The sequence below is a fragment of the Equus przewalskii genome, unplaced genomic scaffold (assembly GCF_037783145.1).
Source record: "Equus przewalskii isolate Varuska unplaced genomic scaffold, EquPr2 ChrUn-6, whole genome shotgun sequence".
In the NCBI taxonomy this organism is placed as follows: Eukaryota; Metazoa; Chordata; class Mammalia; order Perissodactyla; family Equidae; genus Equus; species Equus przewalskii.
The window spans coordinates 1,823,094-1,844,931 of NW_027228754.1; the positions used below are offsets into that span (position 1 = coordinate 1,823,094).

Consider the following 21,838-nt stretch of genomic DNA (forward strand, 5'->3'; position numbering starts at 1 on the left):
TGGAGGAGAGGCAGGCATAGGCGCATGCCTGACATTTCTCTAGATCTCACTTTCCCCCTCTCAGTGAGGAAAAAGATGCTGAGCACTGAAGTGTCTTCCACGAAAAGGAACATTAAGGCTCTGAAGGGGCAGTGGGATGTGCTGGGGATGGTGGTGACCAAAGACACTGCTTTCAGGAAAATAGGACACGTGAAGCAGGCACTAGGACACCCCAGGAGCAGGGCTCCCAGAGCAGCATGGGGCACAGGCAGCAGCCAGGAGTCAGGGTCCCCCAGACTGGAAAGGGAGCAGGGCACAGGAGGTAGGCAGGGGCTTCCTGCCTAGGTTTTTGTGCAGGAGATGGAGCCCCTTGGGGCTTGGGAAGGAAGTGGTGAGGGTGGGACACCAGTCCCCAAAGAGCTCCTAAGACTGGCAACCGATCCACTCTGCTCCCTGAGGGCCTGAGTTCTTGTCCCGCTAGAAGGCAGTCTCTGGCGTGAGGCTGGTTTGCTGCACCTCCCTTCAGCCTGAGCAGTCCCACCTTCCAAAAGGCCTGCGGCTCCAGGACCAAGCCTGCAGCCCCAGTTCATCCGACTCCTTTAGTGCCTTTCCGGAGACTGACTGGAAAAGACCAACTGGAGCCCATCTTGCACGCACGGGGGCAGCTCATTTCTCATGTGTTCCAGGATCTGGCACACAGAAAGTAAATAAAGGGATGAATGGTCCCTACACAACTGGCCCACAGCTCTCCCTGGAATTTGGCAAGGTCCCTTCTTCTCACACCCAGTCTCTGAGCAGAGAAAGGCTGAGGCCCCCAAACAGCCCAGAGTAGCTGGAAGAGGAAGGTTGAGACCCTCAAGAAGGTGGAATATCAACTCAGAGAGGCCCAGGCCTCTTCCTCAGCTGCAAGTCAGGATAATAATCCCCTGACAGCACTTTACAGTTGGCAAAGTTTGCTCAACCCTTTGAAATAGGTGAAAGCAAACTGGGCAGAGGAGGGTCATATGTAAGCACCTACTAAGTGTCAGGCACTGAGCCAGCCCTGGGGAGACAGGAAAGACAGTCTGCCCTCAAGGAACTCTGTGTGGGATGTGTAAAGATGTAATTACAATGAGGTGTGCCTAGGTCTGTGGGTGAAGGTGAGGGCGTGGTGGGAGGAGGCAGGCAAGGTGTCCTGGAGGGAAGAGGTAAATAGAATTTTGCCCTGTGATTAGTAGCAAGTCCAGGGAAGGGAGAAAAAGGACATTCTAGGCAGAAGATAAGTGCTAAGGCACTGGAGTGAACTCTAGTGCCTGCAAGGCCACACATGGTGTGATAAAAGGATAGGTGAGAAGCAGACGGCTGGAGAAGCAGGCAGGGCCCCACTGGTAGACTAACGGCTGTGGGGGAACAAGGGGAAGCAGACAAGCTCCACACTGTCGTGGAGCTACAGTCTCATCGGGTCAGAAGCCAGGCACACAAACACTTTAGTGACAACCTGAGAAACCATACTTCTTTTCTGATCTGCTGCTAGGACCAGAAACACTGAAATTGACAACATTTTCCCATCTCCTTGTCAACAAGTTGAAAATATATGGACCGACTGCCGCTTTAAGTAGAATCCTGGTTGGTCGAATAAACTTTCCCAGAGTAATGATTAGGGATCAATAACAACCTGGAAGAAAATCTTTAGTTTTGAGCCTCATGGACTATTTTGATCAACTTTTACTTCTGGCATGCTGAGGGAACAAGCTACAGGGCTGGGTTCCTTTTTTTTTTTTTTTTTTTTTTACCAAAAAGCCAACAAGATACATCAGAATCAGAGCAAAATGACAATAATAATAAAACACAAAATGAGCCTCCAGGAAAAAATGATTATATCACAAACTTTTAAAAATTGAAAACTATTTTAAACCTCAAGTTTACAAAAAGTTACTTTAAAATGCAAATGAGATTAGCTTATCCTCAGGAAAACACTGGAGACAGCAGAAATGAAACCTTTGGACCAGAGGTGTAGCTGATTTTAGTGTAGGGGAGATCCTTCCCGCTGGTTGGTGAGGAGCCAAGATGTAGAAAAGGCTTCGCTCTTTGACCGTCTTTCCTAGGTATTCTGCCTGACCTCGCTTTCATAGAGTGTCCACTAACATATTTTCATTATAGTCTTATCACTGTTAGGTCAGTCTGCTACACTGTAAAGTAATGTAAGCTAAAAGCTGCCACTGTGGGAGAATTCACTGGAGGGATGGTGGGAGAGACCACACTACTGCTCCCATCACCCCCACCTCCACCCCCACACACTTCCATCTCAGGCTATGACATAAAGCCAGATGTTTACACCTGGTAGAACTTTCCAACAGTCAGTGTCCCTAAAGATGGAATGGGTTACTACAAGGAGTGGTGAGGTTCCTGGCCCAGGATGTGGTCAGATGGGGCTGGCTGATCCCCTGGAGGGAGGATGAGGCAGGAATGCTGGTGTGAGCAGTGGTTAGACCCATCCTGCAGGGTCTCTCCCGATGTTGAGGCTGTGGTCCCATGAATCAGATGCCTGGTGCACTCAGTCTGAGTTGTAGGAGTTCAGACTGGGGTGAGATCAGTGTGTGGCCTTTGAGGGGGGCTTCCTGAAGGGGAAGGACCACAGCAGGTATAACTGCCTACGCCTAGCAGGGAAGGTGTGACGACCCTGTATCCCTAAGGTGGACCAAGCTGAGGAAGTAGAAAGCTCTGAGGGGCAGACATGCAAGACATCTTTTAGCCTGAGGTCTCCAAGGGGGTGGGTTTGATGAAGTCCAGGCTGGGTCTGAATCCAGCTCTGCCGTGTCCTACATAGGAAGTCTGGGGCAAGTTACTTCACCCCCTTGAGCCTCCCTTTTCTCATTAGTCAAACGGAGCTTTACCTATTTCACAGGGTTTGGGTGCAGGTTACGTAAGAGTTATAAAGTATGCAGTCTAGGGTCTGGCACTCTGCAGGGGTTCAGTAAATGATCATTTACTCCACTCCTCCTCTTTCAATCTCCCGTGTCAGGATGTCTCTCATTTCTCCCCTTTCTCCCCTCTGGGCCTGTTTCTCTGGATCGTTTGTGCTGGGAACTGCAGCAGGAGCTGACTTGGCAACTTCAAACTCGGAGCGCAGCCTTCCCCTGCTGCACACTGTGGGAGGCGCCTGGGCAAGATTTGGGAGCTCGCCAGCGCAGACAGGTATTTCCAGTCTGGCCAGAGAGGAAATGGGTGGAGGTGGGGATGGGGATGGGGGAGGAGATCAGAAGAGCCCAGTAGCTGGGTGGATCCCCTGGGAGGAGGGCGGGGAGTCCCGCTCCCCGCCGGGCGCTCCTGCCCCAAGGCTCAGATTTCAACCCTAGCTGCCGCATCTGCGGTTCTCTCTGTCCGTTAGGGGAGGAGAGAGGGTCGAAGCGAGTTTACGAAGGAAGAGCCAGCTAAGGGCCAGCTCCTGCGACCCCCTGGAGCACCGGCCCTGACCCGCGAGCCCCGCACTCTTGCGGGGTGAAGTGGCCGACCCGCCTTTCCACGCTTGGTTGTACAGAGCTCCACCAGGGGGCGATCGAGCCCACGTGCCACCGACTCTTGCTCCCCCCGAAACTACAACTCCCAGGCGGCTCGAGGGTCGCGCCCGCCGCTCCTCGCCTTCTGTTTGCTCCAATTGGCCGCCGCGGGAGGGGGGGATTGGCGGTCTCCAGGGCGACGGGAGGCGCTCGGGGCATCCGAGGCGGGGAGGCGGGTCCGCCCCCTATTGTGTAGCTGGAAGAGCGGAGCCGAGCTGAGCGGAGCAGGTGAGGGCGGGGGCGTTCTGGGGGGAATGGAATGGGGGTTCTGGCGGGGAGATGGAGAACAGTGAGGGAGTTATGGGGGACAAGAGAAAGCGAGGGACTTGTGAAGAGGAGTGCAATTCTTTGGGGGAGCAGAACTAGGGGAGTTCTGGGGAGTGAAGTGGAATTCTTGGTGGGTGGGTCGGGGTTCCTGGAGAACTGGAGTTCTGGAGGTACTGTATGTGTGTGTGTGTGTGTGTGTGTGTGGGTTTGTGTGTGTGTGTGTGTGTATGTGTTGGGGGCTTCTTGGTGGGTTCCAAAAGCAAGGAGGAGTTCCAGGGGTCCAAAGACGACGAGGGAGAGGGAATTGGGGGTGGGGTACCAGAAGTGTATTGTGGGCCGAGGCAAGAGAATTCTAGGGAGGGACATTCCAGGGAGAGGATGGGAGAAGTGAGGGGGTGGAGGGGTGGGGATTCTGGAAGAGACAGGAAGGGAATTCCTTGAAGCGCAGAGGACCTTGTGCAATTGGAGATCAGGTGTGAAAAATTGGGATTTGGGGAGGGGGGCTATGAGAAGTAGAGATAAGGAATGGGGGACGTGGGAGAATGAAGGCGTGCTCGGTGGGGAGACTAGAAAGGTGAGGATGTGCTGGGGGCAGAGGAGTTGGAAAGATCTTAGGAAAAGCAGAGGAATTCTGGGGAAACCCGGGTTACTAAGGTTCTCAGAAAACGGAGGCAGGAGGGAACTGGGGGTTCCTACACACCTGGAAAAAGATTTGTCAGCGAAGTATGGGAGAGCTGGCTGGGGGTGGTGGGAAGCTGGGGAATGTTTGCGGGTGAGTTGTCAGGAGTTAGACACACAGGGCCATTAAGTAGAGGCAGGGATCAGGCTGGCAGACATGGGGGATGTTTTATAGCCAGTCCTGAACTGTGAGGCCAGGAGTGGGGTGGAGGCCACAGAACAGAGTCCACTTGCATTTGCCAGTCCCCAGGCAGCACCCCCCCCCCCCCCCCCAGCCCACTGTGACTGCTCTGGGAGCCCTGGGGCTGGGGCTGTCAAGTGTTCCTACCCTTCATGCTCCAGGGTTCACTTTGTGCACCCTAGGGACTCGCAGGCTTTCTTTTTTGGCTTCTCAGGGTCCATGCCCCTAGGGCTGGGGAAGGGAGAGCTGGGTAAACCCTGGTGCTCTGAGGATATTGGAGGAGTGTGAGTGGAGGAATTGGGGTAAGGCCCTTGGGTCGTGGTGTCTGACGGAGGGAGGGCTGCCTGGCAGCATGATAAAGAGCATGTGGTGCCAGCCGCCAGTGCTGGGACCTGCCCAGACCTGGAGAATGCTGCCTGGGCCCCCTGTACCAGCAGATGGAGAAGGCAGCTCCTCCTGTCCCAAGTGACTGACTGACTCACTCACTCACTGCTCAAGAACATTGGGAGGCTGAGTGGAGAAAGAGGTCTGGGGTCCCCAGCTGCCAGAGTCCACAGAGGCTAGGGAAATGGGGCCTGAGATTGTGTGGGAGTGTCCTGGGGGCCACTTTCTGGGGGTTCTTATCTAGGCTTTGCCCCTGACTGGCTCTGTGCCCCTGAGCAAGGCTCTCTGAGATCCTCAAGGTCCTTACATGTCACAGTCAGGGTGGGGGTGATAATACTGGTTCTACCTCCTATCTGCTCCCTTGTCATTAGCATTAGGACTAAGGAAAGAGAAGGGAGAGAGGCTGGACTGTGGGATTCTTCATCTCCCATACTTCCCTAACAAATCTTTTTCCAGGTGTACAGGAACCCCCGGTTCTTTCCTGCCTCTGTTTTCTGAGAACCTTAGTAACTCGAGTATCCCCAGAATTCCTCTGCTTTTCCTAAGATCTTTCCAACTCCTCTGCCCCCCACCCTGTCCTCACCTATTGGGTCTACCCACCCAGCACTCCCTCATTCTCCCAGTACTCCTATCCCAGCCCTTATTCCCTGGGGCATCAAGATCTCTGGTGTCTTGGCGCCCCCTCCCCCTCCCCCTCCGGCTCTCCTCTCTCCTTTCTCTTCCTTTGCTGTCCTCTCAGCCTCTCTCTAACTGTGGGGTTTCTTCTGGTTCCCACTATTAGCCAACTCTGCGTGTTGCCTTGCATTTTGCATTTAGATCTGGTGATGCTCCAGGGAGCAGCTTCATCAGGTGTTACGAGAGCCAAGCCCTAACTGTCCAGAAGAGTGAGAGCTGACACCTGTTACCTGATCAGAAGGGTTGGCGGGGCTTGCTGGGCTGTGGACATCCTTGGGCCCCTCCATCTGGGCCCCTGTGGATAGGAGGGGCCGGGTGAGCAGGCAGCTGGGCTATGGTTTGGTGCCTCAGTCTGGCCATCCTCAGCCTGATCATCAGCCAGGGGGCTGACGGTGAGCTGCACTCCCTGGCTTCAAGGACTCCTTGGGGTGGGTGGCATTGCCCAGGGGGTTCTCTGTGCGCATGTGAGGGGAGGGGAGGAAGAGGGCTGGTTCTGGAGAGGTTGAGGATTTCCTCAGTCACTTCACAAAGTCTTAGGGAGCCCACAGAGATACTGATGAACCTCCCCTCCCAGCCCTGACCCGGGCCCCTGCTGTCCCTCATGCCACCCACCATGCAGGTCGAGGAAAGCCTGAGGTGGTATCGGTGGTGGGCCGGGCTGGGGAGAGTGCAGTGCTGGGCTGTGACCTGCTGCCCTCGACTGGCCGGCCCCCACTGCACGTCATCGAGTGGCTGCGTTTTGGGTTCCTGCTTCCCATCTTCATCAAGTTCGGCCTCTACTCTCCCCGAATCGACCCTGATTACGTGGGTAAGACTTATTCTCAGGTAGGAGGTTGGGAGGTGTCACCAACAAAGGTGGGTGTGGTGGGGGGGAGCCAGACCACTTCTTAATGCTCAGTCCCTGCCCCAACTCATCTCCACCTCCGCTGCCTTAACTCTGCTAACAAGCATGGCTCTGCTCCCAAGCGCTGTTAATTCATTGAAGGATTCATTCATTTACACACACACACACACACACACACACACACACACACCCCTTATAGCTGTGCTGTTTAGAACTCCACGTGGTCTGTTCCAAAGGAGATCCTGCAGCCCTATTCCAAGTATCCATCCTAATTCTCTCCTTGCTCTTTCTAGATCTCCTCGTGAAGCCTCCCAGACTCCATCCTGATCTCCCTTAGTCTCCCTCTTTGGTCCTCTCCTCGTCCCTGGCTCTGCTGTCTGCTCACTCCCCTGCCCTCCCCTTCCCCCACTGTCTTAAATGCTGGTTCTGGGTTCTAGGCTTCTAGGGAGTGGGCTGAGAGTGGCTGTGTCTATGACCTGTTTGTTTCTCCAGTGGGCGCTCAGCCAGATCGAGTAGAGAAGAGCGTGTGCACAGAGAGGTGGGCTGGGGAGGGCCAGGTTCCCTAAAGATCAGTGAGTGGATGGGGCTGGGCTGGGTTGCTGCTTCAGGGGCTCCTGTGCAGACTGAAAATAGTAGAAAGCCCCCTTGGGGGCCTTCTCCTGGGCCCCAGATGGCTCCCTGGAAAGGCTTGGCTTTCTCCTAATCCCAGATGGAGCCTTAATCTGAGCGGTTTAGTGCCCGTCTCAGAGGGCGGTGTGTGGGAGGGCCTAAGGATGGGTCTGAGGCCGCTGGGCAAGAGAGTCTTGTAACCTCTTCAGAGGGGAAACCCAGGAAAGGCCACCAGTTGATGGCGGAAGGGGACCCCCACCTTTCCCCTCTTTAGTTTGAATCCCGGGAGAAGCCCTAGGATTGGCTGAGCTCCCACCGTGGGGCGGGCTGAGCAGAGTGGGGAGGAGGCTCAGGCAGGTGCTCCGGAAGGGGAGAGTTTATTTTCAAACTAGGGGCAGTTGTTGGCAAACAGCCTGGTGGGAGCGTATGTGTCTACACAAGCCCCATGAGAACTGATGAAAGTGGGCCCCAGTTGGGACAAGAGGAGAAAAAAAACAGCTGTGCCTACCCTGGGCCCGGGAGGGGTTTGGGGAGGGGTTTGGGCAGACTCAGAACACTGCCTGAATGAGGGCACGGCAGGGGGAGGTGGAGGAGCAGGGGGAGGTGGAGGAGCAGGGGGAGGTGGAGGAGCGGAGAGAGACGTGCTTTTCCTGGGACTCCACCAGCGAGAGTGCAGCTCTTCCCCTTCCCTCTGCCCTCTGTCCTGTCTTGCGGTCCCTCAGGCGGATGAGCCACTGGATGGCTAGCAGCTTTGCTACCTTTCTTTCTGTCTCTGTATTGCTCCATTGAGCTGCAAGGGCTGGGAGCTGTAACCTCGGGGGCTTTCTTCCTACCTCTGCCCTTTGTGTCCACTCCTGCCCCCAGTCTGGAGACCAAGTCTGGAGCTCCTGGGCAGGCCAGAGCTCATCTGGGGAGTCAGGGCCCTGGGGGGAGGCCCCTGTGCTCATTAACCCTTTTACTGCCTCCAGTGTGGAAGGGGCCTCTCAGCCTTTGTGTAGGGGACTCTGAACTGCTGTTGCTAGGCAACGGGAGGTGGAGGTTGCTAAGGACAATGCTGTCCTGTCATAAACCCTCTGGGCAAGTGAAGGGGAGATGGCCTGGGACTCTCTGTGAGGCTGGTGGCCTAGAATGTGGGAGGGACCACGAGGGAAACTTTTTGGAGCTTTAGGGACTACACTGAGGGGAAAGCTTCCAATCTTTGAAGACTCGAGAATCCATCCAGCAGAGGAGACTGGATTTATTAATGAGTATAAAAGTAGTAAAAAGCAGTAAAAAACAAGCTGGGACTGAATCCTAGATTAAGTTAGCCACTGTATGTCGAGTAGCCAGAACAGAGCCTGCACAGAGTGCCCATGTGGTGTGAAACCGTGACCAGGCGTGCAGGGCCAATAGAGGCTTGGCTTATTGTACACCAACTTTCCTGGGGTGGATCTTAGACCCTAGAGCATATGGTCTGTGGTATGATAGAGATCATAGATCTCTTCTAATCTATGGGACTGGCTTTTGGTCTTTTCCTTTTGTGCTATATTTCTAGGGAGTTTGAAGATACCCCATTCAGTAGAAGGGATATGAGTTCTCTCTGTCTTGAGTTGTTCGATAAACATCAGTAATCTCATTCCATTTAGAATGCCCCGCTCCTTCTAGTCATTTCCCCTTACTACCTTTTATCCTTCAAAATGGTCCGTGTAGTCACAGCTTCCTGGAGGCCTTCCATACTCCTCTTGCTTCTTGTGTCTTGGAATATTTGGGTACTGTTAGCACCACTTTTGAACTGTGTGTATGTGAACTTGTACATGTACGTGAGTGTGGGTTCCCTGACTTCCGAGAGCTTGAGAGAGCAGAGTCTGTGTTCTCCTGCTTCCTTTCCACACCCTCCAGAGTCTGAAGTCCATCAGGTTCTGGCCCTGTGAGTGGAGAGTGGGCCTCTAGGGGGTGGGCCCCGGACTCAGGAAGACCCAGCAGTGCCTGCCATCTCCCTGTTCTTCTGTAACACTACAGGCCTAGCAGTCCATACCTCACAGAAAATGTGGGATGTACAATACGCTTCATGGGATATTCTGATCAACAAATGTTTAAAACTGTTACCCACTGGCCACCAACCTCCTCCAACTGAGAATACACTGAATATGCTCAGTGCTGAGTGCCCTGAACGTCACTTGATCCTCATGCCAGTGTGCAATGGAAAATACACTGCATCTGGAGAAAGAAGGCCTGGCTTTGTCACTTACTAGGCATGTGATTTTGGAAAGAAGCTTAATGTGAGTTTCTTCCTCTTTAATGGAATTCTTGGGAGCATTAAATATGGTGGCAATGCCTAATATAGTCATACACCGCATAATGACATTTTGGTCAATGATGGACTGAATATACAATGGTGGTCCCACAAGATCAGTACCACATAGCCTAGGTGTGTAGTAGGCTGTACCATCCAGGTTCATGTAAATACGCTCTATGATGTTCGCACAATGACAAAAATCACCTAACAACGCATTTCTCAGAATGTATCCCCGTCATTAAGCGACACGTGATGTATTCCATGGCCTATAGTCAGTGCTCAATCTCCCTTCTCTCTTCTTTCTGCATTGTAGAGCTTGAAGATCACCGTGATGAAAAGTTACTACCATGTGGGACTTAGAAGAGGTTGCAGTCTGGGGTCAGCAGGGTTCCACGGCCAGGCACATTAGGGTTACTGAGGAATCCCATGAGTGGGTGGAAGGGTGTGATTAAGTTAAATATTTACCTGCAAGTCCTAGGCTTATCTCCTAGGTGGGGATTTAAACACCTGGCCCTTTAAGCAGGTCCACCCTTCCTAAGAATCCACACTCCTGAACCCCTTTTTTAGAGGAAAAAAATCCCTTGCCTCAGATCACATAGCCAGCCTCAACTTGATCATTCTCCTCTTCCCTGACAGCATTAGGGGCATTGTGGCTTAGATGACATTTCAGAAAGATTGCCCTACAGTTAGAAGGGAAGCAGATCAGAGGGGGTGAGCGCATAACAACTTCAGAATTTCTAGTATTAGGAAGGGCTAGTTAGGGGCACAATCTGGTTGGTGAGGTGGGCACAATGCTAAGGGACTTGTCTTAGAGCTGTAATTGTTTTGCATAACCCACAAGATTTAGAAACTGTCATTTGTCCATAAGAAAGGTCAAGGTGGGATAAGCAGTTGAGGAATGCAGGGGGGGTAGGCTGTTGGAGTAACCCAGGTGAGAGATACCATAGGACTAAACTAAGGTGGAGATGCTAGAGAAGGAACGGATATTTAGGAGGAAGAATTTGAAAGATTTACTGAACAAGACAACATGGAGGTAATGGCGAGAGGAATCTAGGCGATACCAGGCTTCTGGCTGGGTGACTTGGTGCGTGGGTGCTACTCACTGATACAGGGGGAGAGAAGGGAGATGATGTGTTACCAGGTAAGGGACGGGGCCAGGATCGAATGCGGGCTTCTGATTTCAAATGCTGAGCTCATTCCTCTGTTTACCAATCTTTATTTGAGCACCCACTGATGCCAGCCACCGTGCTGGCTGCCTTCCCTACGTTCTCTCTCCCCTTCATCTCACCTAGATTTTTCCTTTCTCTCATTCTACAGATGAGGAAACTGGAGTTGAGAGAGAGGTTAAAAAACTTGCTCAAAGGAGTCCAGAGCAGAGCTAGATTCTAGGTCTCTCTGGCTCCCAAGTGTATGCCTTTCTCATTGGCTGCACTGCCAGGGACCCCTGAAGCTGTCTGGGCTGTAGGGCTCCATCAGGGGAGGTTGCTGAGGGATGTGGGGGGATGTGTGGTGTGGATGCTGACTGAGGGTGGGAGTGTGGGGTCTGCCTCTGCTGGGCTGTGTGGCTTTGTGGAGCTCTATGTGGTCAGTCAACCGGGGCCTGGGTGCCGTGGGGCGTGAAGGGATGGGGTGAGGAGGCTGCTGACCTTGCTGCCTGGCTGGGCTGGACTCTGGCCACCCTAAGGCGCTTAGGCTGCTGATAATAGCCCTGAGGGATTAGGGGCTTTGGTAGGCGAGGTCTGGCTCCCTGCTCAGGCCCCACACTCTGCTGAGGTTTCTGGGGGAGAGTCCTCTGGCAGGAGGAGTACCCCCAGGAGCCCATACCTTGCCGCTACTAAAAGAGCCAAGGGGTGGCAGATCCTGTAAGAATCTGAAGGAGACTAAGTGTGGCTCTTCAACTCCCTTCCCCCAGCAGTCCCGGAAGCCAGGTGTAGTTCCGTGGAGCATCTTGTCCACCTGCTGCCTGCTGCTCTGGGTTTCTCTTTGTCTAAACCGGGTCCCAGCTGTTGAAAGGCAGGAGCAATCAGAGGGGCTGAACGGAGAGATCTGCCCTCAATGACCCCAACCCTATCTCTGCCTCTTCAGACCCCACTCTATCAGAGTAACTGGGAGGAATGGAGCCTGTTCTTAACCTCTGAGAATGACCAGTGTGAACAGGGGTTTGGGGCTCCCATGGGGTCCCTTCAGCACCCTTAATTCAGGGCTCCCCTTCTAGGGCGAGTTCGCCTGCAGAAGGGGGCATCTCTCCAGATCGAAGGGCTCCGGGCCGAAGACCAGGGCTGGTACGAGTGCCGTGTGCTCTTCCTGGACCAGCACAGCCCCGAAGACGATTCAGCCAACGGCTCCTGGGTGCACCTCACGGTCAATTGTATGAAGCTGGGAGCAGGTGGTGGATAAGGGAGGGGAGCAGAAAGATGGGGACCTCTGGCTGGTAGGGGAAGGGGAGGGGGGCAGTTCAGATGCCCACCCCAGCTGACACCCCGTGTGGCCACGTGAGCTGGCTCATTGTTTGCATCTTACCCCTCCCACCCCCACTCTTGCCCTCTCGGTTCTTCAGATCTCAATCCAATTGGCCTTCTAGGCTCTGTGTTAGGAACTCCCCCTTCCCTTCTCTCTTCCTTGCTCCCGCCTCCCTGGCCAGGAGAGGGTAATGGGTAGGGAGGGGGAGGGAGTTCTTGGACCCTAAGTGAAACAGAGCACACATATACATAGCATTTTGTTTTTCCAAACACCTTTTAACCAAGTACCTCATGAATTCTCTTTCCACGCTAACATGGAAGGAGTTCATGATTATTCCCATTTCATAGATGAGGAGACTGGGGCACAGGGAGACTGGGTCATGCAACTGGTTAAAGGCAGAGCGGAATCTAGAACCCAGGGCTCCTGACCCCCAGAATAGGCTCTTCCAGAGGGCACCTGGCTCTCTCCTGGCTCTGAACACACAGCCTATGCTCAGCCCCAGTTGCCAACTCTGAGGCCAGTCTGGGGATGGGCTGGTGCAATCCCACTTGGCCCTGGGGTGCAGCAGACATGGTGGCCCTGGGCTGGGGATTCCTCTGAAGGTGGGCAGGCTGGTGGGTTGAGGGCTGCAGCCCTGATCTGTCTCTCTGGTCCTCGGACGCTGCTCCTTGGGCTGATAGCCCTTCTGGCAGCCTCTGAAGCCTCTCTCCTCACAGCGCCCCCTCAGTTCCTGGAGACGCCTCCCCAGGTGCTGGAAGTGCGGGAACTGGAGCCCATCACCCTGCGCTGTGTGGCCCGCGGCAGCCCCCAGCCTCGCGTAACTTGGAAGCTCCGAGGACAGGACCTTGGCCAGGGCCAGGGTCCGGTGCAGGTGAGTCCTGGCTTGGGCAGGGTGGACCAGATAGAATGTGAGGGGCAGGTGGAGGCCTGGGAGCAAGACTGGAAGACAGAGAGGTAAAGGCCAGGCTGGGAGACCAGCCAGAAGTGGGACTTTGCGTTGGCTTCCTGAGCCTGGGGTACTGCCTCCCTCTGCTGGCCAGCCTTGGAAGTGCAGGGTCCGAGGTCAGCCGGAGGGAAGGGGACACAAGTGGGACCTTCCTCACCGACTTTTACCCTAGGTGCGGAACGGGACGCTGTGGATCCGGCGGGTGGAGCGAGGGAGCTCTGGGGTCTACATCTGCCAAGCCTCCAGCACTGAGGGCAGCGCCACCCACGCCACCCAGCTGCTGGTGCTAGGTACTCTCTGGGGGGGAGGGCTGGGAACTGGGATGCCTGTGTGAGAGGACAGTGACCTGTGGCTGGGGCGTACACAGCAGGAGTGAGGAGACATGTGCCTGAGGGCAGGGGCCCATGGAGAGTGAGGGGGCTCCCAACGCAGTTTGTTCCTCTAAAACCAGCATCTTAATTTTCAAAGGATCGTAAACGGACAAATAGATATTTAGTGCCCAGCAGTGTGGTATAGTGGAAGGAGCATGGGTGCTGGTGTGAGACCATGAGCCATGTAGCCCCCCTGAGCCCCAGTGTCCTCATCTATATAAAGAGGTTTATATCTGCCTCTCAAGACTGTTACAAGAATTTAACTAGGTTCAGCTGAGCCCAGTGATCTATGCTTAGTAATTCCTGGTGAAGACCTTCCCTTTAGAAGGAAAGCTGAGAAACAGAACACCTGGGCTCTGTCTCATGGAGCCTGTTTTCTATGTGGGAAGATAAGATGGATTAGCCAAGTGTTGCTCTCCTTGGTCCAGTGGGAAAGGCAGTGCTGGGTCCCTGGTGTTGGGAAGGCCTGAATATGAATCCTGCCTTCCCTGCTGACCCCGGGCAGGTCACCTCACAATCTCTCTGCCTCTGAGCCTTTGTTTCTTCATCTATGAAGTGGAGACAGTAATTCCTACCACCAAATGAGATGATGCAGTAAAGTGTGTAGCAGAGTGCCTGGTGTGCCCATAAGTGTTCTGTACGCTGGACGCGTATCATTACCTCTTATTACTGACTCCTTGTGCAGTGGAGCCCAGAGAGGGCAGAAAGCGGTGGAGTTGGGAAGTTAGAGATGGTTTTGCAAGAGCTATGTGGCTTGGCCAGGGTCTCAGGGAAGACCATTCTATACTGGGGGTTCAGAGAGCAAAGGCATGGAGATGGGCGTGAGCCTGGCCTGGGTCACAGCGAGTTGCCTCTACTGACCTGGAAAAAAAAGAAGTTTGAGCTAAGGGGGTGGAGACAGGAACTGTTGCAGATTCTTGAGCAAAGTGTTCTGTGACCAAAGGGGACGTTTCTGCATGGATGGCCATCAGAGTGGCAGAGGTAGGGGAGCCTGGAGTCAGGGATTGGGGTAAGATATTGGTACCTTGATTAGGGTAGGGGACATAGAGGTGATTTAAGATGTGACAGAGGAGGGACATAAAAGGTATATGAGGAGAGAGTTAAATGTGATTCTGCCTCTCCAACACACACGCATGTGCACATGCACACACAGTTTCTAGGCAGGGCAAACTGGGTGAATGGGGTTGTCCCTGGTGGGAAGGGGAGCTGGTCTTGGGGAGAGGAGAAACTTTGTTACGTACAAGGGCCTGCTTCACTTCCCCAAAGCCCTGTAATACCCAGCCTGTATTCCAGAGGGCAGGACTGGGAGGAAGTGCAGAAGTGACCTCAGGGTTCTGGGAAGACTGTGGGCTGAAACCTCCTCCCTCCCCTTCTGCTTCCCCACAGGACCCCCAGTCATCGTGGTGCCCCCCAAGAACAGCACGGTCAATGCCTCCCAGGATGTTTCCTTGGCCTGCCGGGCTGAGGCGTACCCTGCTAACCTCACCTATAGCTGGTTCCAGGACAGCATCAATGTCTTCCATATTAGGTGAGGCTCTGGGGGTGGGGGTGGGGAACTGGTGGGCAGTCTTTGAGGAGCCCCTTGGCTGAGCAAGGCCTGGACCCCTCCTCACACATGCCATATTGCAGCCGCCTGCAGTCCCGAGTGCGAATCCTGGTGGATGGGAGCCTGCGGCTGCAAGCTGCCCAGCCTGAGGATGCTGGCCGCTACACCTGCGTGCCCAGCAATGGCCTCCCGCGCCCGCCCTCAGCCTCTGCCTACCTCACTGTGCTCTGTAAGCCTGACCTCATCTCCCTCTTCTGCCTGCTCCCCTCCTCTGGGCCAGGCCAAGCTCCTCCTCCACAACTTGCCCCTGCTTCCCCCCTAGACCCAGCCCAGGTGACAGCGATGCCTCCTGAGACGCCCCTGCCCGTAGGCATGCGGGGGATCATCCGGTGCCCAGTTCGTGCCAACCCCCCACTGCTCTTTGTCAGCTGGACCAAGGATGGGCAGGCCCTGCATCTGGACAAGGTACAGATGTGAGGCAGGGAGGAGGAAGGTCTTAGCTTGGTGTTATTCTAGTTAGGACAGCTGGGGTGGAATTAGCTCAGTTTAATTCAATTCAGTGACTAGGAAACACACACTTCTTCCCAGGTGCTGTGTGGGGTGTTTTGGGGAGCAGGAGCAAAGAGACATCCATTGTTAAGGAGGGCACAGCGTAGTGGGGGTAGGACAGCAACAGACACTTTGCTGGAAGGCCAGGGATGGAGTCAGCACCTTTCTTTTAGGGCTGGTTGAGGATAGATCAGCAACCACTTCTAGACTTTGGTGATGGGCCTTGAAGGGCGGACAGACACTCCATACAGAAACCAGGGCCCCGAGGCAGGAAACTATATAGTGTTTATGGCATAATGAATCGTCCAGTTTGTTGGGAGCCGCAGTGCCTGTGGGCTCGTGAATAGTGTGGAGAAAGCTGGAAAGACAGGTTGGGGCCAAAAGGAAGAACTATGGATGCCAAGTTAACATTACTTCATTTCAAGGCGATTGAGATCTTTTGTTTATCTGCAAAGACTGCAAATTCCTTGTGGGCTACTACTGTTTCCTTTCATCCTAGTGTCTTAGAGGCTTCTGCAATAGTAATACTCAATAAATTTTTGTTAGAAGTTAAGAAAAAAAGTATAAAGGCAGTTGGAGGCAGTGAAGTTGTTGGAGCAATGGTGTGATAGCATCAGAGCCTTGAGCGGAAGTTCAGTTTGTCAGATGGAATGGATGGGAGAGGGTGGACATAGGGAGGAGGTCAGAGGCTGCTGAAATGGTCCAGGTGAGAGGTTATGGAGTCCGAGTTAGAGAGGAGGACGTGAAGATGGCTGGCCTTACGCCTAGACAAAAGGCCTTCCCAGGTGATAGACCTGGTGAGTATTTAAATGGGGGAGTGAGGCAGAGTGAGGAGTCAAATGTTAGTGAGGACACTGTATTCTCTGTGAGTGGCGCCCCCTGGAGTTGTGCAGTCCTAGCCTTCACACCCATTGGTAGTGGCCCCTCTGCAGGAAAGAGAAATGAAGGACTGGAATTCAGAGAGAGGTCAGACCTGGAGGAAGAGTCGTGGAGTCCTCTGCATAGATGTGGGTTTCTCAGCCGGTCTCCCTCCTTTGAGTCACCTCTCTCCATATCTGTCTTGCCTCTGCTGAGTTTCTTTCTCTCGTCATCTCCTTTTCCCTCCAGTTCCCCGGCTGGTCCCAGGGCCCAGAAGGCTCACTGATCATTGCCCTGGGGAATGAGGATGCCCTGGGAGAATACTCCTGCACCCCCTACAACAGTTTTGGTACTGCAGGGCCCTCCCCAGTGACCCGTGTGCTACTCAAGGTGAGGTTCAGGGTGGCCCTGGTGCTGACACCAGGCTGAAGGAGGGGGTAGAGCCGTCACATGTGGGGAGGGGTTTCCAAGTCTGTGTTTCCCACGGTGGCCACAGCAGCAGCTGTTGGACACCATCCCAGAGGTTTTTGCAGAGATGGTGCTGGGGAGGTGGGACATCAGTCACACAGCACATCCACAAAGTAAGATACCCCACCCGCCCCAACTCTCACCCACCTTGACCATGCCACTTCCCTCTCCGGAGGGTGAAAGGGTGTTCTGCAGAGGTTTGAACCTCTCCAGAGAGGCCTCCCAGCCCACCACTCCTCGTCTATCCCCCCATTTCCTTCCAGCCCCCCTGCCAGGGAACAGAGACGTAGAGCTAAAGAGACAGTGAGAGATGGAGAACTGAGCTGTGGTGTGACAGGGAGCCCTGTGGGGGGAGTAACAACTGACCCTTTGACAGCAGTGTGAGCGAGGCCCCTCCCAATGCCAGATCTGGCTTTCAGGCTCCCCCAGCTTTTCTAGAACGGCCCAAGGAAGACTATTTCCAAGAAGTAGGGCGGGAGCTCCTCATCCCCTGCTCTGCCCGAGGAGACCCTCCTCCCACCATCTCTTGGGCCAAGGTAAGGCTTCTGACCCCACTCAGCCTGCATTCATGCCCACAACACCTCTGCCTCTCTGCCCCTGGCTATTTTGTGGGAAGGAGGATGTGGGGAGGAGAGGGTTGACGGAGGCAGGGCGGGGAGGAAACAGGAGCTGCCTGGAGAGATGAGTGGCGCCCTTGGTGAGGGGTGGCTGCGTGTGTCCTCAGGCTGACCAGTGGTTCTGTAGGTGGGCCGGGGGCTGCAGGGCCAGGCCCAGCTGGACAGCAACAGTAGCCTCATCCTGCGACCATTGACCAAGGAGGCCCACGGGCGCTGGGTGTGCACTGCCAGCAATGCTGTGGCCCAAGTGGCCACCTCCACGAATGTCTACGTGCTGGGTTAGTGGCTGGAGAGCTGGCTGGGGGCTGGAGGAATCCATGTGGGACAGGAGACAGGGGAATCATTTTGGAGGCCCAGATAGGGTTTGTGGGTGGGGGACCCCTAGGGTGATGGGTCGAGGGCAGAGGCCCTGGGGCTTTCCTTAGCTCTTTACCTTCTCTCAGGTCCCTGACCATCATCCGTCTCTCCATTCCCCCCTACCCAGGCACCAGCCCCCACGTTGTCACCAATGTGTCCGTGGTGCCTTTGCCCAAGGGTGCCAATGTCTCCTGGGAGCCTGGCTTTGATGGTGGCTACCTGCAGAGATTCAGTGTCTGGTATACCCCATTGTAAGTGACCTGTCCCTGCCCCTGGCCCTCTGCCCTCTATCCCAGCCCTGCCCTAACTCTGCTGCCCGATTTCCAGAGAATCTTAGGTGTTCTGAGCCTAGGTCCTGAGACCCTGATGCTTGAGGGGAGGGGAGAGGTCAACTCTCTGGACTCCAACCTTCCTGGTCTTCCTAGTTCATGAGGTGCCCCCATTTCTTCATGTTCTCCAGGGCCAAACGTCCTGACCGAGCCCACCACGACTGGGTGTCCCTGGCGGTGCCCGTGGGGGCTGCTCACCTCCTAGTGCCTGGGCTGCAGCCCCATACTCAGTACCAGTTCAGTGTCCTAGCTCAGAACAAGCTGGGGAGTGGGCCCTTCAGTGAAATCGTCTTGTCCGCACCTGAAGGTAAAGAGTCCTCTCACCCCAAAGCAGCACAAGGATGGGGAAGGGCTGCCAGGGAAAGCAGGGATATGGGAGCACCTGGGTGGGAGGGGGCTGAGGTGCTGGGCAGCTTCGGCTCCAGAGGGGTTTGTGGAAGATGATCCAGGCTTGTACTTAGGGGCTCTGGGAGAATGGTTGGGTGGGGGTGGGGCGGGGTGGTGGAGGAAGGGGCCCTGGAAATCCTATCTCTGTCATGCCTATCTGTCCCATTCAGGGCTTCCTACCACACCAGCTGCCCCCAGGCTCCCCCCGACAGAGATGCCGCCTCCCCTGTCCCCTCCTCGGGGTCTGGTGGCAGTGAGGACACCCCGGGGGGTACTCCTGCATTGGGATCCCCCAGAACTGGTCCCTGAGAGTCTGGATGGCTACATCCTGGAAGGACGGCAAAGCTCCCAGGGCTGGGAGGTGCTGGACCGGGCCGTGGCAGGCACGGAAATGCACCTGCTGGTGCCAGGGCTCATCAAGGTATGTGAGGGAGGCGGGCACAGAGAGGGTGCTCTCCAGCTCTCTGTTCCACTCCCCAAACCCAGGCTTCTCAGCCTGATTTGACCATCTTTCCACTTAACCCTAATCCTTATCGCCCAACTGCAATGTCTTCCCGAAAGGGGCTGGGGTGGACGGTGCTGGGCCCTGATCCCCTTCTGGACCCCACCTCCAGGATGTTCTCTATGAGTTCCGCCTTGTGGCCTTCGCCGGTAGCTATGTCAGCGATCCCAGCAACACGGCCAACGTCTCCACTTCCGGTGAGAACCTGGAGGGAGGGCAGAGCGCTGAAGATTGGAGGGCTCGGAGCCCACTAAGCCTTGGACACCGAACCCCCCTTGTGGCCCCTCACCCAGGCCTGGAAGTCTACCCCTCGCGCACACAGCTGCCGGGCCTCCTGCCACAGCCCGTGCTGGCCGGCGTGGTGGGCGGGGTCTGCTTCCTGGGCGTGGCTGTTCTCGTGAGCGTCCTGGCCGCCTGCCTCATGAACCGGCGCAGGGCTGCGCGCCGCCGCCGAAAACGCCTCCTCCGCCAAGGTAGGCCCGGGGGCCCCGCCCACGGCAGGGCCCCGCCCCACCGCAAGCACGTCCTACCTGGAGGAAAAGTCGCTCCTTCCGGTGTGGGCCTGGTGCCTTCCCACAGCTCGCATAGTTCCCACTGGGATGGGGTTGAGTGCCTGGTGTTGGGTGAGGGGTTCTGTGCCTGGGGCCCTCGAGGGCCTTGGTTTTGCTTGTGTCACCTCTAGTTCCCCCTGCCCTTTCAGATCCACCTCTTATCTTTTCTGGAAAGTCAGCTTCACAGTAAGTCCCTCCACCTCCTTGGCTTCCTTCTGCCTTCCCCCTGTGGCGCCAGTATTCTCTGCTTTCTTTTCTGCACCTTGCAGAGAGGTGGGAGGGGCCGAACAGAAGTGAGAGGGAGGTGAGGATGGGCGCGCCCGAGGCCCCAGGCCCCAGCCTGGGGGCGGGTCCAGTGTCGCTGGTGCCTTCCCTCCACCCCTCCACCATGTGGGTCCTTTTCTCGCTTGCTCTCCCTAGCTCTGCTCTGTTGTGCACCAAACCTTTCAAGGCCTGACGCTGGTTCCTGGGAGGGGGACTGGCCCCCTACCACAGACCCTGATCTCCTGTCCTTCCCCAGCTCTGCTCCGGGCTCGGGCAGTCCTGACAGCGTGGTGAAGCTGAAGCTCCAGGGTTCCCCAGTCCCCAGCCTGCGCCAGAGTCTGCTCTGGGGGGAGCCTGCTGGACCCCCCAGCCCCCCTCCGGATCCTCCACCTAGTCGGGGGCCGTTACCCCTGGAGCCCATTTCCCGGGGACCAGATGGGCGCTTTGTGATGGGACCCATTGTGGAGACGCCCCAAGAAAGGTCAGGCCCTGAGCGGGCGGAACCTCGGACCCCAGCCCGGCGGCAGGCCAGGTCCTATGACTACAGCAGCAGCAGCCCCAGTGGGATACCCCAGCCCCTCTGCATTGCAGACATCAGCCCTGTGGGGCCCCCTCCCGCAGCCCTGCCCAGTCCCCTGCCGGGTCCAGGACCCCTGCTCCAGTACCTGAGCCTGCCCTTCTTCCGGGAGATGAATGTGGATGGGGACTGGCCCCCTTTCGAGGAGCCTGATCCTGCTCCGCCCCCAGATTACATGGATACCCGGCCCTGCCCCATCTCATCTCTCCTTCAACCCCTGGACTCCCCCACTGTGTCCCCCAGGGCAGCGCTTCCTGGGGCTGTTGTTGGGGCTGGCACCACCCCAGAGCCTCCATACACAGCACTGGCTGATTGGACACTGAAGGAGCGGCTGCTGCCCAGCCTTCTCCCTGCTGCCCCTCGGGGCAGCCTCACAAGCCAGAGCAGTGGGCGGGGCAGCGCCTCCTTCCTTCGGCCCCCCTCCACGGCCCCCTCTGCAGGAGGCAGCTACCTCAGCCCTGCTCCAGGAGACACCAGCAGCTGGGCCAGTGGCCCTGAGAGGTGGCCCCGAAGGGAGCATGTGGTCACAGTCAGCAAGAGGTGAGGGCCGTCCCTGCACATTCCTGCCCTGGCCCCAGTTCCGCCCTATCGTCTCAGACGTTCTCCCCACGCCTTTCCTAATACCCTCTGCCCTCTCTGCTCCACCCCTGCCCTGGACCAGGAGACTTTGTCTCCTTCAGATGCTTTTCTTGAGGTCCAGACGTGTTCAGGTGAAACGCATGGCAGTGAGTTTGGGAACCCCAGGTTTAGGTTTTTTTGGCCACCTTCTATTCCTCTACCCACAGCACACATTTGTCCCTTTTAACAGGAGGAACACATCTGTGGATGAGAACTATGAATGGGACTCAGAATTCCCTGGAGACATGGAATTGCTAGAGACTCTGCACCTGGGCTTGGCTGGCCCTCGACCCCGACTTGAAGCTGAGCCAGAGCTAGGTGTGTGAGTCTTCCAGAAAGGGGGGCACTCCTGGCCTCGCTGTCCCATGTACCCTGACAGCCTTAGGACCCAGTCTGTTCCTCGTTGGGCCCTGTGCCCCAGGCTCTCTCCTCTGGCTCCCTTGGCTCCTCAGCACTGGCAGGCCCTAGAGAGCTTCATGGTGTCTGTGAACCTCAAGACCTCTTCCTCGCATTGATCTGCCGTCCTCCTGCAGGTGCAAAGACTCCAGAGGAGGGTTGCCTCCTGAACACTGCCCATGCTCCTGGCCCTGAGGCCCGATGTGCTGCCCTTCGGGAGGAATTCCTGGCCTTCCGCCGCCGCCGAGATGCTGCTAGGGCCCGGCTACCAGCCTATCGACAGCCAGTCCCCCACCCTGAACAGGCCACTCTGCTGTGAACACCCTAATGTGAGGCAGGGTGAAGGCACACAGACCCTGCAGAGGAGCCCCAACAACACCCAACTCCAGCCTGGGACACTGCCACTGCCCCTTTGCACCCAGGCACAGGCCCCGCGGGTGGGCTTCGGATGGGATGTGTGTGCTGAGCCCCTAGAGCCTGGGGACTGGAACAGGGATCTCAGGTCTGCCTCTGTGTGTGTGTGTGTGTGTGTGTGTGTGTGTGTGTGGCATTTGTGGTGTGGGTGAGGTTTTTTACAGGTGAATAAAGAAAGTCTGAAAAATGTTTCTGTGTGT

At 55.9% G+C, this 21,838-nt stretch overlaps 1 protein-coding gene across 6 annotated transcripts; it reads left to right on the forward strand.

Annotated features, from left to right (window-relative positions):
* The first annotated feature begins 2,301 nt into the window (after nucleotides 1-2,301).
* IGSF9 (immunoglobulin superfamily member 9) lies at nucleotides 2,302-21,827 on the forward strand. Of its 6 annotated transcripts, XM_070608267.1 has the most exons (24): nucleotides 2,304-2,355; nucleotides 3,052-3,153; nucleotides 3,347-3,743; nucleotides 5,842-6,092; nucleotides 6,320-6,508; nucleotides 11,644-11,796; nucleotides 12,605-12,759; nucleotides 13,007-13,124; nucleotides 14,592-14,733; nucleotides 14,835-14,980; nucleotides 15,074-15,216; nucleotides 16,408-16,548; nucleotides 17,046-17,162; nucleotides 17,371-17,521; nucleotides 17,728-17,851; nucleotides 18,061-18,236; nucleotides 18,487-18,737; nucleotides 18,931-19,015; nucleotides 19,112-19,291; nucleotides 19,519-19,555; nucleotides 19,890-20,114; nucleotides 20,454-20,750; nucleotides 21,019-21,146; nucleotides 21,362-21,827. In XM_070608267.1, the coding sequence occupies exons 4-24, from the start codon at nucleotides 6,035-6,037 to the stop codon at nucleotides 21,541-21,543; spliced, it is 3,198 nt and encodes a 1,065-aa protein (XP_070464368.1). In that variant the 5' UTR covers nucleotides 2,304-2,355; nucleotides 3,052-3,153; nucleotides 3,347-3,743; nucleotides 5,842-6,034; the 3' UTR covers nucleotides 21,544-21,827. The 6 variants fall into 6 exon arrangements, with proteins under 6 accessions (XP_070464365.1, XP_070464368.1, XP_070464366.1 ...); XM_070608264.1 differs by having other exon boundaries at nucleotides 2,302-2,355; nucleotides 19,890-20,750; XM_070608265.1 differs by having other exon boundaries at nucleotides 2,333-2,599; nucleotides 19,890-20,750.
* The last annotated feature ends 11 nt before the right edge of the window (nucleotides 21,828-21,838 follow it).

Coding starts and splice junctions, on each gene's coding strand:
- IGSF9 (XM_070608264.1), top strand. CDS start 6,035: ATGGTTTGGTGCCTCAGTCTGGCCATCCTCAGCCTGATCATCAGCCAG. Junction 6,093..6,319: donor CATCAGCCAGGGGGCTGACG/GTGAGCTGCACT, acceptor CCCACCATGCAG/GTCGAGGAAAGCCTGAGGTG. Junction 13,125..14,591: donor CACCCAGCTGCTGGTGCTAG/GTACTCTCTGGG, acceptor GCTTCCCCACAG/GACCCCCAGTCATCGTGGTG.